Source organism: Stigmatopora nigra, chromosome 22 (genome assembly GCF_051989575.1).
Source record: "Stigmatopora nigra isolate UIUO_SnigA chromosome 22, RoL_Snig_1.1, whole genome shotgun sequence".
Classification (NCBI taxonomy): Eukaryota; Metazoa; Chordata; class Actinopteri; order Syngnathiformes; family Syngnathidae; genus Stigmatopora; species Stigmatopora nigra.
In genome coordinates this window covers 5861642-5875540 of record NC_135529.1, presented here as the reverse complement: position 1 = coordinate 5875540, position 13899 = coordinate 5861642, and the positions used below count along the sequence as shown (strand labels likewise).

At 42.1% G+C, this 13899-nt stretch overlaps 1 protein-coding gene across 4 annotated transcripts in view; it reads left to right on the top strand.

The window, feature by feature from the left end:
* The window catches only part of LOC144215762 (transcription factor COE2-like), a 28717-nt gene extending 15610 nt beyond the window's left edge, over positions 1 to 13107 (top strand). For 2 of the 4 annotated variants that reach the window (XM_077744892.1, XM_077744891.1), the window contains exons 7-16: positions 8114 to 8195; positions 9450 to 9591; positions 9882 to 10012; positions 10128 to 10254; positions 10339 to 10427; positions 10544 to 10609; positions 10858 to 11032; positions 11130 to 11312; positions 11389 to 11559; positions 11733 to 13107. In XM_077744892.1, coding sequence (XP_077601018.1) covers positions 8114 to 8195; positions 9450 to 9591; positions 9882 to 10012; positions 10128 to 10254; positions 10339 to 10427; positions 10544 to 10609; positions 10858 to 11032; positions 11130 to 11312; positions 11389 to 11559; positions 11733 to 11764 — 1198 coding nt within the window. In that variant the 3' untranslated portion in view covers positions 11765 to 13107. Of the gene's footprint in view, positions 1 to 8113; positions 8196 to 9449; positions 9592 to 9881; positions 10013 to 10127; positions 10255 to 10338; positions 10428 to 10543; positions 10610 to 10857; positions 11033 to 11129; positions 11313 to 11388 lie in introns of all 4 variants that reach the window. The other 2 variants (XM_077744890.1, XM_077744889.1) reach the window with 1 other exon arrangement.
* Positions 13108 to 13899: the final 792 nt, after the last annotated feature.

Genomic DNA, 13899 nt, shown 5'->3' with positions numbered 1-13899 from the left:
AACAGTGCGTCAATTCAAGGGAGTATTTAATACACAATTGCATTGGAGAATTGCCATAATAGCAATTAACGTCATCATTGTATTTGACAGCCAGAAAGATCAAGTGCATTTAGTGACATGATATTTGTAAATAGAGAAATTTTAGTGGTAAACATTCCGATCGTAATCACTCCGAAATGTGCAAATATTTCAGTAAAAAAAAAAAACGTTTCCCCCATTACTGTGGGGATGGTGGATTTTTAGATCAGATGATCTTATTAATTGCTTATACATTTTCATTTAAAATATTTACTATTTACTTTAAATTACTGCTATTTTCAAACATATATCTTTAAGATTTTAATGATTTTTTTGTCAACTGAATGTCAGTAAAGCTTTTTGAGCTGTTTAGATGATTTAGTTGTAATATATAAACTTTTTATGAATTCTAGCTAGTTGCATCGAGTGCAATTTATTTGGGAAAAAATTGAGTAGACCTGACTTACAAAAATTTAATTTAGCTAAAGAGAAATGACAAAATTATCCTATTTTTTCCCAAATTAAGATTTCTCCTTGAAACTTTTGCTCATGGGTCACATTTCTGTTGTTTGCATCCTCCTTTTTTCCCATTGTGTCGTCATGCGTGCTGCTTGTAAAAAGAAACAATCCTATTAAAACAAAGTAAATTTTCCAACTAGAGCGGGTGAAAGTAAATAGTGGTGATGATGTGTAAATATTCCATGAAGCATGTGCTGCTTCCAAAGTGGCTGGAGCAGGCGCTCTCATTTATCTGACTCCTAATAGGGTTCACCTTTGCTTGAACAGTGTGGAGATTAACTCGGGTGGCTGAGAGGATCAGAAGAGGGCAGATTAGCATGATTTAGAGGCCACTTCAAATCACAAGCAAGTGAGCTCTCTTGTTATGTGGGTGGATGTGACTTTCCCCTTTGTGCCTTGCAGGCAAAATTCTCTGTGTCACCCTCTACTTCGGAAGCAGATCTTGTCATACTTGTAATGGGGATCTTCTGTGTTTGTGTGTCTGTGTTATGGAGAGTCATAGGCCAAGCTGTGGTATTTAGAAACCAGGGTTGTTTTCTCTAGCTGGATACTGGTGTTGTTGGAGTGTGTGTGTTCGCGTGTGTGGGGATATGATGGAAGCCTGGTCAGGCTCCTGAGTAAAGGTCTTAAATTTCACTAATGACTTAACAATGCCCCCCGGTGCTACGCAGAGCCGGCAAGCCTCCAGAGTTAGTTTGTCTGTTTAGCTGCAATCTGGACAGACTAAATCTCCCAGGAGTTGAATTTCACTATTTTTTTTAAAGAAAACATTCAGGAATGCTAATATTTACACTTTAATAGACCTAAAACAGTTGGACCCTCAGGATTCTTGTCGGTTAATACCCAAAGTGTGTTATTGTGTGTTCAAGTCATTATTTTCTTTTCATCTGTTTAAAATAAAAATGGATTTGTGGCATTGGTTAGACTTTAATTAACAAAGTGAAGTGAATTAATGTGTTTCTTAAAAAATGCAATTAAGAAGACGCACTGACTTGATTTATGCTCCACAGATTCTCTAATTTTACTATGCCAATCTGGTTGTTGTTTTATGTAAAGACAGGAAATCTTGCATGTTTTTTCTTGAAATACTTCAAAGCAGGAAGTCAAAAGTGATTTGGGCGTATTTGGACTATTTTTCTAATATCTTGCTTATTAAATCACTGTCATTTTGTTGGAAGAAGAAGCCTAAAAATGCTTCTTTTTGAACTGCGACGATATCTTTTGGGTTTCATCTGTCAAGCAACAGATGTTGTATAGCCCTCTTCAGGAAAGAGAAGCCAAATTGGAGTCGCCATTTAACTATTTCAACGTCGCAGTAAACTTTTGGCTGCCTGCTTATTTTGCCTCAGCCCTGATGAATCTGTCAGTACTGAGGGCAGGGGTGCATGTGACTGCTGACAGGCTCTCAGCAGGCATGCTGTGAGCCCCAAAAGTTGGTGTGCAACACCCCCCCCCCCCCCCCCCCCCCCCTCCCAACAACACCCAGACCGCCCTACCATCGCCGCCGGCCTACTATTTCCCTCTCCTCGTCCCGGACTTTCCACATTTGCTGCGTATTAGCCACGGACAGTAAATTACAGCACCTTGGACCTCTGAGGGGTTCCATTTTGGTCCGTCTCTTCACACGTTCTTCCAACTCTCTCCCTCTAAACCCTCCCACCTTCCCCACTGGCCCATTAGCCGGCACACCTCTTCGTCTTTGCTCTCATTTTGATCTGTTTTCCTCCCTCTGTCTGTCAAAACCATCTCGGATTTTTTAGACGCCTTCAACCCTGTCAGATTTCTTTTCCCCGTCTGTCTGTCTTCCTCCTCATTCTCTATTGTGTCACGCTACACGGCATTCCCTCCCGCGCTTTCTTACAAGCAGGTCCCTGTTGTGGAGACTTCACAGGTTTCCCATCTTGGCGTACCCCTCCTCCTCCGCCGCCCCCCGCCGCCGCCGCCCTACTCTAGCTTTCAGGAAACAGATGTTGTTTGTCAGATCTTATCATTACTGGCTAATTAAAAAGACATCTCTTCTTCTGCCGCTCTTCTTCATCCCCGAGTCGCGCATCCTCTCGGAGAAATGTTTGGGTCAAGCTTTGATTTACACGTGGCGGCAGTAAAAGTGATTAGTGGCTGATTGATATTGAAAAAGTCTGATTAGTGGGAGCGTATTGCGCCTGACCTTGTGGTATGTTCAAATCTGCTCAGCTGTAAAGGAGGCTCTGTGTCACCATTTGACAGTTATGAGAGTGTATTTTGAATCCTTGTCCCTCAGGAGGAAGCAAGCATTCTGGGAGAGGTCAGCCCACTGATGGGACTTCTATTCCCCGTCCTGGTTGTGAATTCATGTTCTCCGCAGTTGGAATATCTTTTCATATCCATCTATTTGGCAGGCTGACCATTGTCCCACATGCTGACTTTTTTGGTTAAGCTTGAGAGATTTCTCTTTGAATTCAAGTCACATTAGAAGCACTTTAACAGCAAGTAAGTTGAAGTTACACGGTGAAGAGTACCTCTTTTAGACATTTGCTCCCCACATGCTCTCTTTTAGAGTTCTTTAGTAACAGATGGAAGTTTTACAACACTGCTAAGATCAATAAATCGGGCCCTGGTGTCTTAAATGTTTGCTTATGTCAAAGTTTTCAACTTTAGAGGAGGGATGGACAATTGGAAGGTGATGCGAAAGCATGTGGCTTTTATAGGATGGCAGAGTCATTTACATCTCTGACCTTTGATTCTTAAAACAAAACCACCAAAATTCCCATCTCACTTTTGTCACCGGAAGGATCCACGATCCAATTCGATTAACGCAAAACATTTGTTCACAAGGCCTGATCCGTAGATTGTTCGTTTTATATCAAGTGACAACAAAATTTAAGACAATCCAAGGTTTTTTCTGGCCCCTAAACTCTTTCCTGCTTGGCAGCAGTCAACACAAAGGTGAGTTCTTTCTGGTGTTTTTTGTTTGGTTTTTGCGTCTGCTTGTGTGGTTCAAAAAGTTTGCATTTGGTTAACTGGAGATTAATATTTCCCATAGGTGTGAATTATAGCATAGTTTATAATCATTTGTCCTGGGCAACTTTTCTTAATAGCCCAATGTCACAGGGGGCGAGGTAGGGCCTCCCAGCAAAGCTAGCCAGGATGCTGTTGACGTGTTGGTGGTTTCAAGCATTAACAGTGGTGTCCAAGTCAATAAAACGCACATTGAATTTGTGCAGAACTCGGCAAAAAGAGTGAAAAAAAATGAACAAGGAGTCAGTTTGGCTGTGAGAAACTGATGCTAGTGATACGGCTGTATGTTTTAAGAGGTGAGGTGTGCATGTGCGTGTGTGTGTGTATGTGTTGGGGGGTTTGAGTGGAAGCCTGGTGTGAAAGGTCTTGCGGTGGTATGCGACAGAGGGTGTATCAGTTCATTGAGGGTTTTCTGTGCCCCATTAGCAGTGTCAGAGGTCATGTGCCCCGGGTGTTAACCCTAGTGACCAGTCTAGCTTCCAGTCTGCCAGGGGACTCAGGTCTAGGGGTATTTATTACTGATCCCACCCCTCTGCCCCCACAAAACATAGCTCTCCCCAAAGAGCAAAACAAAACATCTCCAACCCTCCCCCTTGGCTTGTCTTGTTTGGTTCTTGCTACATGTACTAATTGGATGCATATACATACCCTGGTGCATGAAGAGCCATCTGTGGATTTTGTCTTTACGCCAAACAAATTGACGGTCAACGTGTCTTTATCCGGGATTTGGGTCCACCAAACTCAACTTTGCGTTTCGGCGCTGCTTGTAATCGGTGGAATTAACAGCCTGTGAATTTTGATCGCACGCAGCGCTATTGTGTATTTTTCGGGTGAATAGGCGTGTAAGGGCATTTGCTCATGTGTGACGCGTGTATGATGCATACGTGCATTTTTGAGGTCCTGCTGTATGACTTAGTGCTCCCTGTGTGTGACTGTGGCAGAGGAAGGCCCTCCTCAGCATGTCAGTATGTTTTAATGCTTCACATCTGGTTTCCTAATTTTCCCCCCACCATGTCAGGACACTGTTTTGTTTTTTTCTGGGTGGTGTGTAGGGTTGTGAGGGTGTGTGTGTGTGTGTAGTGAGGGGGATGAGTGATGGTCTTGGATGGAGGACATCAATAAATCTCCATCTCTCTTCCTCAGTCTTTTCCACTTCTATTTTTCTGCTATTTAATTTTTTTTTTGACTATAGACAGGGTGTTGGTGGGAGATTTGGAAAGTAGTGTTTCTTTTCTGTGCAGTATTGAAAAAAAAATAGCAGGTGAATTTTTGGGCTGAAAAACTTATTTTTCGGGACATCACGCTTTTATACTTTTTTCATCTTGATGGAAATGTTCCATAATAAGTTTACATCTATCTGTTTCTCTCTTGAATAGAATCCTAATTTTAGTACATGATAATCACTGAAGTTGCTGCAACTGGTAAAAGTTGACCTGCAATCAACAAAGAGGCTGATGTCTTTTATATCCATGTGAAAAGGCAGTTTATGTCAAAAATCATTAGTGCAGATGAACGTCAATGAAAATGTTGTTGGTTTTGGGAGGATTAGGTGTACCCGTCATTATTAAGCCCATGTGTAAAAGAGTAGTCAGTCTTTAGTATTATGTGCAACAGATGCCCCAATGGACAAAAATGTAAAACTGAAAGTCCCAGAGGAAAGACAAATAGCAAATTTACATGTAGGCTTCCAAAGGATGATTGTTGGAGTTTAAGTTGAGCAAGTTGTCACCATTAGGGTAGCGAATACATGCTGCGAGGCCCGTGTTTAGTCTTGGGAACTGAAACAGATGCAGACAAAAGGGGTTAACAGAGATGTAGAAGTGAAGACAGAAGAGAAAAAAAACAGACTCCCCGTGGTTCCTATGTGGAACGTGATCCCTCGCTTTAAGACTTGTGTGTCTTTGCTTTGTTTGCGTCCACTAGCCAAAGTCCGTCTGTGCTAAGCAGACGGTGAAGAAAATTGGACCTGCTTGAATTTCTTGTTAACTGCTCGTCGCTGTCCTCATTGGCCATCACGTTCACTTCTGTCCCCCTTTTATGGCGTCTCCCTACATCCTCACAATCTCATTAACTCAAACTTTAGTAAATTGGAGCTGTATAAGTAAATACTAGAATATTGAAGGCACTAAAAACACGTAGAGACACTTCTTTTTAAAAATAACCCCTTTCTTAAATAGCCCCACAGGCATGAAGATCACTTCCACTTTGTATGTTCTCCTCTTCATCTCTTGTTTGAGGCCGGGGAGGTGTGTGTGGGTGTATTGCATTACCAAAACAAAAACAAACAACGACAATATTAAACTTTCGCAACCACAATAGCGGAGGAAGAAAAAAAAACAGAGGGTCTTCGACTTCTTATTAATTATGCAAGATTAGTCTAATTATAATTCAGCAAATGAATGTGTGGCAGAAGGTGCGAGGCGACGGGGCTGGGAGATTTGCATGTTAAGTGGGCAGGGGAAAGCAGCTAATACATGCTAATATATGCGTCAATGTCTCGCTTTAATTTCAGCATTTGCAGCTGTGTGCGTCCGGACTGAGGGGGGGTGAAAAGTTGACTCAATGGGTTTTGGGGATTGGGGGCGAAGGGGGGGTTTGACAAAGGTTGGGGGTCTCAATGAATTAGAGTGTGCATGCACGCATGTGAATGTGTTTATGTGTGAGGCATCTGGTGTCATACAAACAATGCACGATGAGAAGAAATCACCAAACAAGGTCAAGGGCCCTTTATAAAGTGTGCAAAGAGGTCACAGGTCATTTTTCCATATAGTGTCTGGATTGGCTGTGTTGTTTTTTTGAGTGAGTGGCACAACCGCAATCAACTTCTCAACTTTTTCTTTCCGGTGTTGCACCACTACATCTTCCTACAATTGACGTCACAATTTTCCGTATCTTCTGGACTAGCGTGTTAAGAGGAATGACAACACTTTAACATATGCATTGCAGCGGAAATAATCTTGTTTAATGTGTTGAAAAAGACAACATTCAATTGTGGAGTTGTGAATTCTCTAGTGGAGAAAAATGTAAATTATCCTATTATTTCCTTGTAAAATCATTAATCCGGATTATTACGTGCACTTGGATTAGAGTCTATTACTCTTAATCTGCAAGAATTGCATTTTTTTGTGTTCAAACATTAGTTTTTTTTCTATCATCAGAGTTTGAAATACTGTTTTTGACATGACAGTTGTTTATTTGAGCTGGTTTATTTAGCACCCTTTAAGAAAATCTATCAAGATGTAGACTCCCAGATGCAAAGTCAGTATTTGGCCCATCCCAAACATTGTTCTACATTTTGGAGACTAAACGTTATCAATCCCTGCCAGGAACCAAATAGATTGTCCTCTGATGTAATAGCACAAATCAAGACATTGGCTACACAATTGAAATTATTCCCATAGGGGAGCAAATTTTGAGGGAAAAAATATCAAGATGAAAGGAAGGTGCAAGGATTTCATGGGTGTGTTCATATCTTAGGGTCTCAAGTGAAGTTCCGCTTTACTTTCCCTGAAGACAACTCTGAGAATTTTCACAGAACGCAGTGTGGGCGGGGGAACACTTGCTCCTACAATGTTTTTAGTTTTATTGGACTATTAATGGTTGTGTTTGTTCCGTGGAAGGAAAGCACGTCTGAATGATGTTTTATTTGCCAATTGCTGTTTCAAATCATTTCATTTTTTTCTTTGGCACACATCAAGGGACTAATTGCACATCACTATGAGACTAATGTGTTTTTCCCAGCCTCCAGCACCCCACCCAATTCCCTTGCATCTCACCTTGCAAACTATCCTTTTCCTGTTTTTGAGCGGCACAAGATATGTTCATGTTGTTAGCTTCTTTCGCATCGCTGTGTTCGCCTCTCCGCGTGGGGACTTTGGGATTGCGGCAGAGCCGCGTTGCCATGGTAGCGGGCTATGTTGCCGAACTGCGTACACCTGGGATTTGGAGTCTCTGCCTAGTCTCCCTCTCCCCTATTTATCCATTTTTTCCCCCCTCGTTTTCTTTGGTGCAAGAGAGGCTGGCTGTCTCTGCAGCCTTTCCAACTCGGAATAAAGTCATACATACATAATGAAACGTATACACTCGCCATCGCAATCCGTGTCCATGCCACTGCCGCGGTCTCTATTGCTACCCTTCTCTGTACTTTTGTATCCATGCTCATTCCCATGTGGCGGTTCAAATATGGCATTGTGGGATACGGCGCTCCCCCGGGTGTGCAGGCATATATCACTGTCTGTAGTTTACTTTGAAATACAACAAAGCTATTTGCCGGACTTCTCATTCTCGTCACTTGCTTTCGACTTTAATAGCATTGACTTACCAGACTATAAACTTAATTGCCGGATTGATGTCGTAGCTGTAATCAGATAGATTTGCATCAACACCCACGTAAATCTGCACCCACCAGGGCTGTCTCTGAAAATAATGAATGTCTCCTTTGACTGTTCAAGTGTTGTTTGTGAGCAAAGTAATCAGACACAAGATCTTTTTCTTTTCGTTTTTTGTTGTTGTTGTTGTTAATGTTATTCCTTACTTGCCAGAGTTGCACAAACACGTGTCCTCTTATTTACCTCTGCAGGTTCTTCTTGAAGTTTTTCTTGAAATGCAACCAGAATTGTCTGAAGACGGCAGGAAACCCCAGGGACATGAGGAGATTTCAGGTACCAGTAGATGAAAACAAATCACGGAGTGAGACGAGGGCTTGTGATGAGATGCCGAAATGAGCGTATGCACAAATCACGGCGATGCAAAGCATAACACTAATGTGCTCTGCCTGAATGGCAATTTGGCATTTGTGTAAGTCAAAATGCGAATGACAAGTTTGCCAAAGGGAGCGAAGGTGAATTGAAATCAATAAGGAGTAGGACAGACAAGACGACAAAAGAAAGTATTTATATGTTTAAGGGAGGCTGCTGGGATGCAGGAAATAGGTCGAGGTGTTTCAGGAAGTTGTCAAGAATTGAGTGATTGGCTCCAGATGGAAGAGGTCACACTCTGTGACCCAGGAAGTGGTCACCGGGGACACCCCGGCCTCACTTCCATTGCCATCTTTCAGCACCGGCGGCCCCAGTCTGGCATTGTGTTTCTCCTGGCTAACCCTGTTCCCTTCTGCGTCTTGCGCCTTCCTCCCTGTTTGCTTTGACTCCCGGGATGTGACACATGCTGAGAAGTTATGAGCCTGCAATGACTCTCATCTCTGGGTTAAAAGGTGCTCGTTGTGTGTGTCACAAGTCAGCTGCTTGATCGATAATTTACAGTTATTATTCTACTACCTACAGCACGTGGGTATTTTCTTTCTATTGCTTTTTCACGTGAAAACTATCACAGTGTTTATTTTCAAACGGTGATATGACTGTTTGTAAAAGTGAATCATCGGAGACTGAAATGAGTATTAGATTAAACATTTATGCATAGCTTTATATATTGATTCAATGCCACCAAATTGAAACATTTTCTTAATTCGACAACAGGTAATCACTTTTAGAAATGGCATCTTACAGATCTTACATGACTGTGTCATCTTTGCTAAGCAGATGTATGCTAGATCCCACACATGGCGTGTCCAGACCAAATCACCACCACAATATATCATGGCCTGATTTAACACCCAGCAAAAGCTAGAGATTTGCTCCATATGTTTGGTGTCATTGAAGGATCACGTAGTGAGGATGAGCTGGCTGCCTGCTATATGAATTACAAAGTTAGGTGAAGCCATATGGAGGCCCCCAAAAAAATAAGTGGAGGGGTGCACGAATGCAGATATATTATGAAGTTCCCACTGATGTCACATTTCAGAGGGCCAAGTCAAATTGTTTCACTGGAGGCGTTTAGTTGCTTGAAACCAGAGATTGTAACTCCCAGCACGCACTCCAAGTCATGCACAGATCGTCATGGATCATTTCCCTCTGTGTCAGGTGGTCCTGTCCAGCACCGTAAGCGTCGACGGCCACGTCCTCGCCGTGTCTGACAACATGTTCGTTCACAACAACTCTAAACACGGTCGGAGGGCTCGGAGATTGGAGCCAGGCGAGTCTGTGGAGAATACCATGGAGTATGGTAAGAAAATATCGCATAGCCCAACATCAACACCCACTTCTTCAATTATGTCTACAGAAAACAGCATACTTAAATCACTCAATGGGTACTCAAAATTATTTTGAAAATAGGTTGGTTATAACAGAGTCAGCCATGTATACTATGCAAAATCCTTATTTTAATGTAGGGGAAGACACATTTGAAATTTTGTGGGAATAACATTTTCCCTTGACAGCTATTTTACTGGAAAATACAGTTTAAATTAGAAATGAAATATGGAGTTAAGCAAAACACTTTGGTTCCCTTTTCAGCCACCCCATGTATCAAAGCCATCAGTCCCAGTGAAGGCTGGACTACAGGTGGTGCTATGGTCATTGTCATTGGGGAGAACTTTTTTGACGGACTGCAGGTGGTGTTTGGAAGCATGCTAGTTTGGAGTGAGGTAAGAATAAAATGTTCTCTCCTCGTTCCTGAGACTAACATTTCCCACATGTGTTCTATGGCTTCTATTTGTATTTTTACTTTCCATTGACATACATTTGTGATTATTTCCACAGCTAATCACACCACACGCTATTCGGGTTCAGACTCCGCCTCGTCATATTCCAGGGGTGGTGGAGGTCACATTGTCCTATAAATCGAAACAATTCTGTAAGGGAGCTCCTGGACGCTTCATCTACACAGGTGAGCATAGATGGATGAATTGACAGACAGACAAATTGTTAGAGGTATGAGATATTTAAGGTTCAATCTGCCTTTTAATTTTAGCCTTGAATGAGCCGACAATAGATTACGGTTTCCAGCGGCTTCAGAAAGTCATTCCACGGCATCCTGGTGACCCAGAAAAAATGGCTAAGGTGAGAGAGTGATCTATTCAAATCTACAGTCAATATAGATTTATATATATTTTATGCACCTTTAAACTATATTAATGTACCAAATCTGAAATGATAATGGAACAACCCTTTTGCAGGAAATTCTACTAAAAAGAGCAGCAGATCTTGTTGAGGCTCTTTATGGGAATCCGCATAGTAATCAGGTAAAACTGGAGGCACACCTTTTTATACAAATTGCAAATGTTAACTTGCACACATTCTTTGCATTTCAACCTTGTAATGCTGTCTAATTCTAAGAAAATTTCAGTAATTTATTAGCTGGATTTAGATGTACAATATTCCGCCCTTGTGTTCTGTTTGGTCTTGCTTTTGGATGATAGTACTTGGAATATTTGGCACCGCGTAAACATGGCCACCGTCTCTCAATTGTCTCCTCCTTTATCTTCTGTAGGACATGTTACTAAAAAGAGCTGCTGACATTGCGGAAGCCCTCTATAGTGTTCCCCGTCCTCACAGTCAGCTACAAGCACTTCCCAGTTCACCGGCTCACGGCAGCGTCATGGGTTTAGGTTCCTACCCTCCCCAATTAGGAGTAAGCATCGGAGAGCCAGGACAAAGCAGCCAAGGTTCGTGAACAGAACACTTTTCTAATTTGAGCTCCGGATTCGTATACTCTAAGACCCAAGCCTTTAATGAAAAAAATGTCTATGCATATATCTACAGGATATATTCGCAACTCCAGCAGCTTATCGCCAAGAGGTTACCCGTCAGCTTCCACCCCTCAACAGTCAAGCTATGGGGGTGGCGGTGGAATGACTGGAGGCTATGGAACTGTTCCAATGACCAGTCTAGGAGTTCCTGGCTCACCTGGTTTCAGCAGCGCTTCTCCCACCGGATCCCCTTACAGTAAGACATTTGTTTTTTATTGAACATGGCGTAAAGACGTCAAAAGTTGAGACTGACATGGGGCGCTTCTCTACAGTAATGCCGTCCAGCCCGACCATACCCGGAAGCTCCAGCTCTTCGTCATCTCTCTTGCCTTTCTCCTCTTTCCCATCCGCCGCCAAACAGAAGAGTGCGTTTGCTCCCGTTCTCAGGCCACAGGGCTCGCCTTCCCCCGCCTGTCCCGCCTCGGCGGCGAACGGCTTCCGAGGTAGCCATCCCACTCACTATCTGACCCCGCTCTCTGAACTTACCAATGCAGTCTAACCCGCTTCCTCTAACCACGCCGAGCTTTGACTGATCCCGCTAACAGAAACTTGCTGGATGTGCAGTACATGAATGCAAAATCCGAATCATAGATTTTGCATATTTCTTTCTCTCCAGCAATGACGGGCCTGGTTGTCCCTCCGATGTAGCAAATCTACCCCCAGACCACTGCTTCACTTAACCCCTCTTTTGGCACTAAGAGGGCAGGGCCAATGGAAAGTTTGTTCCGTAGCAGCCGTGACTTACTTTTCTACCTGAGCCCTTCCAGCCATTGCTTAGTCCACTCTTACCCGAGTGGATGAATGGGCAAACGTTACAAAGTATCCAAAGACGAGACATCTATTCCAGAGGTAGAGGAGAGTATGTACCTTAACCCTAGCACAGACCGCAAATATTTCTTTGCTCAGCAGATTGTGCCAGGAAGAAAAGTGTATGGTCCCAATTCCGCCACGAGCTTCAAAAGTTCCCTGTTTTTGTTCTGTCATACTATCACATGCTATCTTCTTTATACTTCCGTCACCTGCCCAGACCGATGCCAGAGATATACATGAGCACTGAACAATTTTTGAATGATGGACAGCTCTGACAAGCAGGGTGCTATTTGTCTGTGTATGGACACTTTAAACAGCATGTGTGTACACTGTCTGTGAATTAGCGACATGTTTTGTAGTAGACTTTTGGAAGACAATTTACATTCCAGAAAAAACGTTAGCCCCTTTTTTTTATTTTTCGTTCTGAACTCAAAGATTTTACACGTGAGAATTATTTGTCTCAAGGGTTATTACTAAAGGAATTCATATATTGATTTATTTAAGTACAAACAATTTAACTTATTATAGCTAGTTTAGCGAATAATATAAACGTTTTATAAGTGATTCTGTTTCAAAATGTAAACGGAACAACAATATGATTGGATTTGAGCATTTCTATGACGTGGCTTTCCTAAAAAACTAGGACAGAACTAGGATTAAAGTTACATATGCATTATAAGTGAGGCCATAAAAGGTGATTATCCTTGTATAAGGGGAAAAATGTTAGTTAGCATTTTTTCATGTGTAATGCATGCTTTTTTTTAACTGACACCACACTGTAATTATGTCATGCTACATGGAAAATTTGATACAATAGCATAACATTAGATTATCAGTTTCATTCAACATGTTTCTGCAGAGCACAGGTTAGTCACTATGCAGTACAATATATGAAAGCACAATATAAGGCATTAGGCATCTTTTTCAGTTTTTCGTCTCTGTTTAATAAATCACAACACAAATGTCATTCTCAGGATGTGAAAACAAAGAACACAGAGACGAGGACATTCATAACTTTCTTTTTCCGAGTGTGATTAACTTTATTTATTTAAAAGAATATTAGCAATTTAAACGTTTTGAATCCATTATCCTTTTAAAACGGTACAAACATGGTGCAAATGTAATTTGTATATCGCAAGGTGTAATTATATTTTGTGCTCCAAATAAAACAATGAAACAAATCAGGCAGCATCTTTGGTTGTTGTTTTCTGATTTGGGAATTATATCTTCTACTAGTTACGTAGTTTGCCTGCCTTTACTTATTTACTGGCTGGATTTTTTTTTTAATCAGTTCATCAGTAACCTGTATACTTGTTTAGCTTTTCTTTTGTATACATAGCTGATGAGCCGCAGCATCTTAATTATAATGCGAGTGTAAAGCGTGTCAAGATAAACAACAACACCGACCTCCATCCCCCCCATCTTTCTCCCCAATGAGCCCGCTTGTCTCCAAGGACCCCGTCTCTGGGGGCCCCCCCGAGTTAGAACCACATGAGCCACCTTCCAATGTGGCCTCCTCTCCATCTAAAAATGTCACCCATTTCAACAGAACATGTTGTATGTCTTGCTTTTTTAAGTCTTTGTCACTACGCTGCTTTGGTGTCTCAACCCCCCCCCCCCCCCCCCTGAAATGGCCCTTTCTTCGTTAATGTAATTAGCACTGGTAAAGGAGGGCAGTTAATTACCCACTCTATTTTGATCGGGTAATTAATGTAATGCCAGGAAACAGCAACTGTTTCATTAACGTAGTGCTCAAAGCAATAAGGGGGTAGGGTAGCACCCATGCCTTTATACAACATATTTCCAGAAAATCAAGAGTCAATGACTTGGGCATATGGTGCTCAACCACCTGGCAGTCATGTGACCGCTACTGTGGCTTCATCATCCAAGCCCCACCCTTACCCAAAAAAAAACTTTCTCCTTGACTCTTCCCTGGTTCGATATGGTGTTAAAGTCAGCTTTGTTCCCGACGC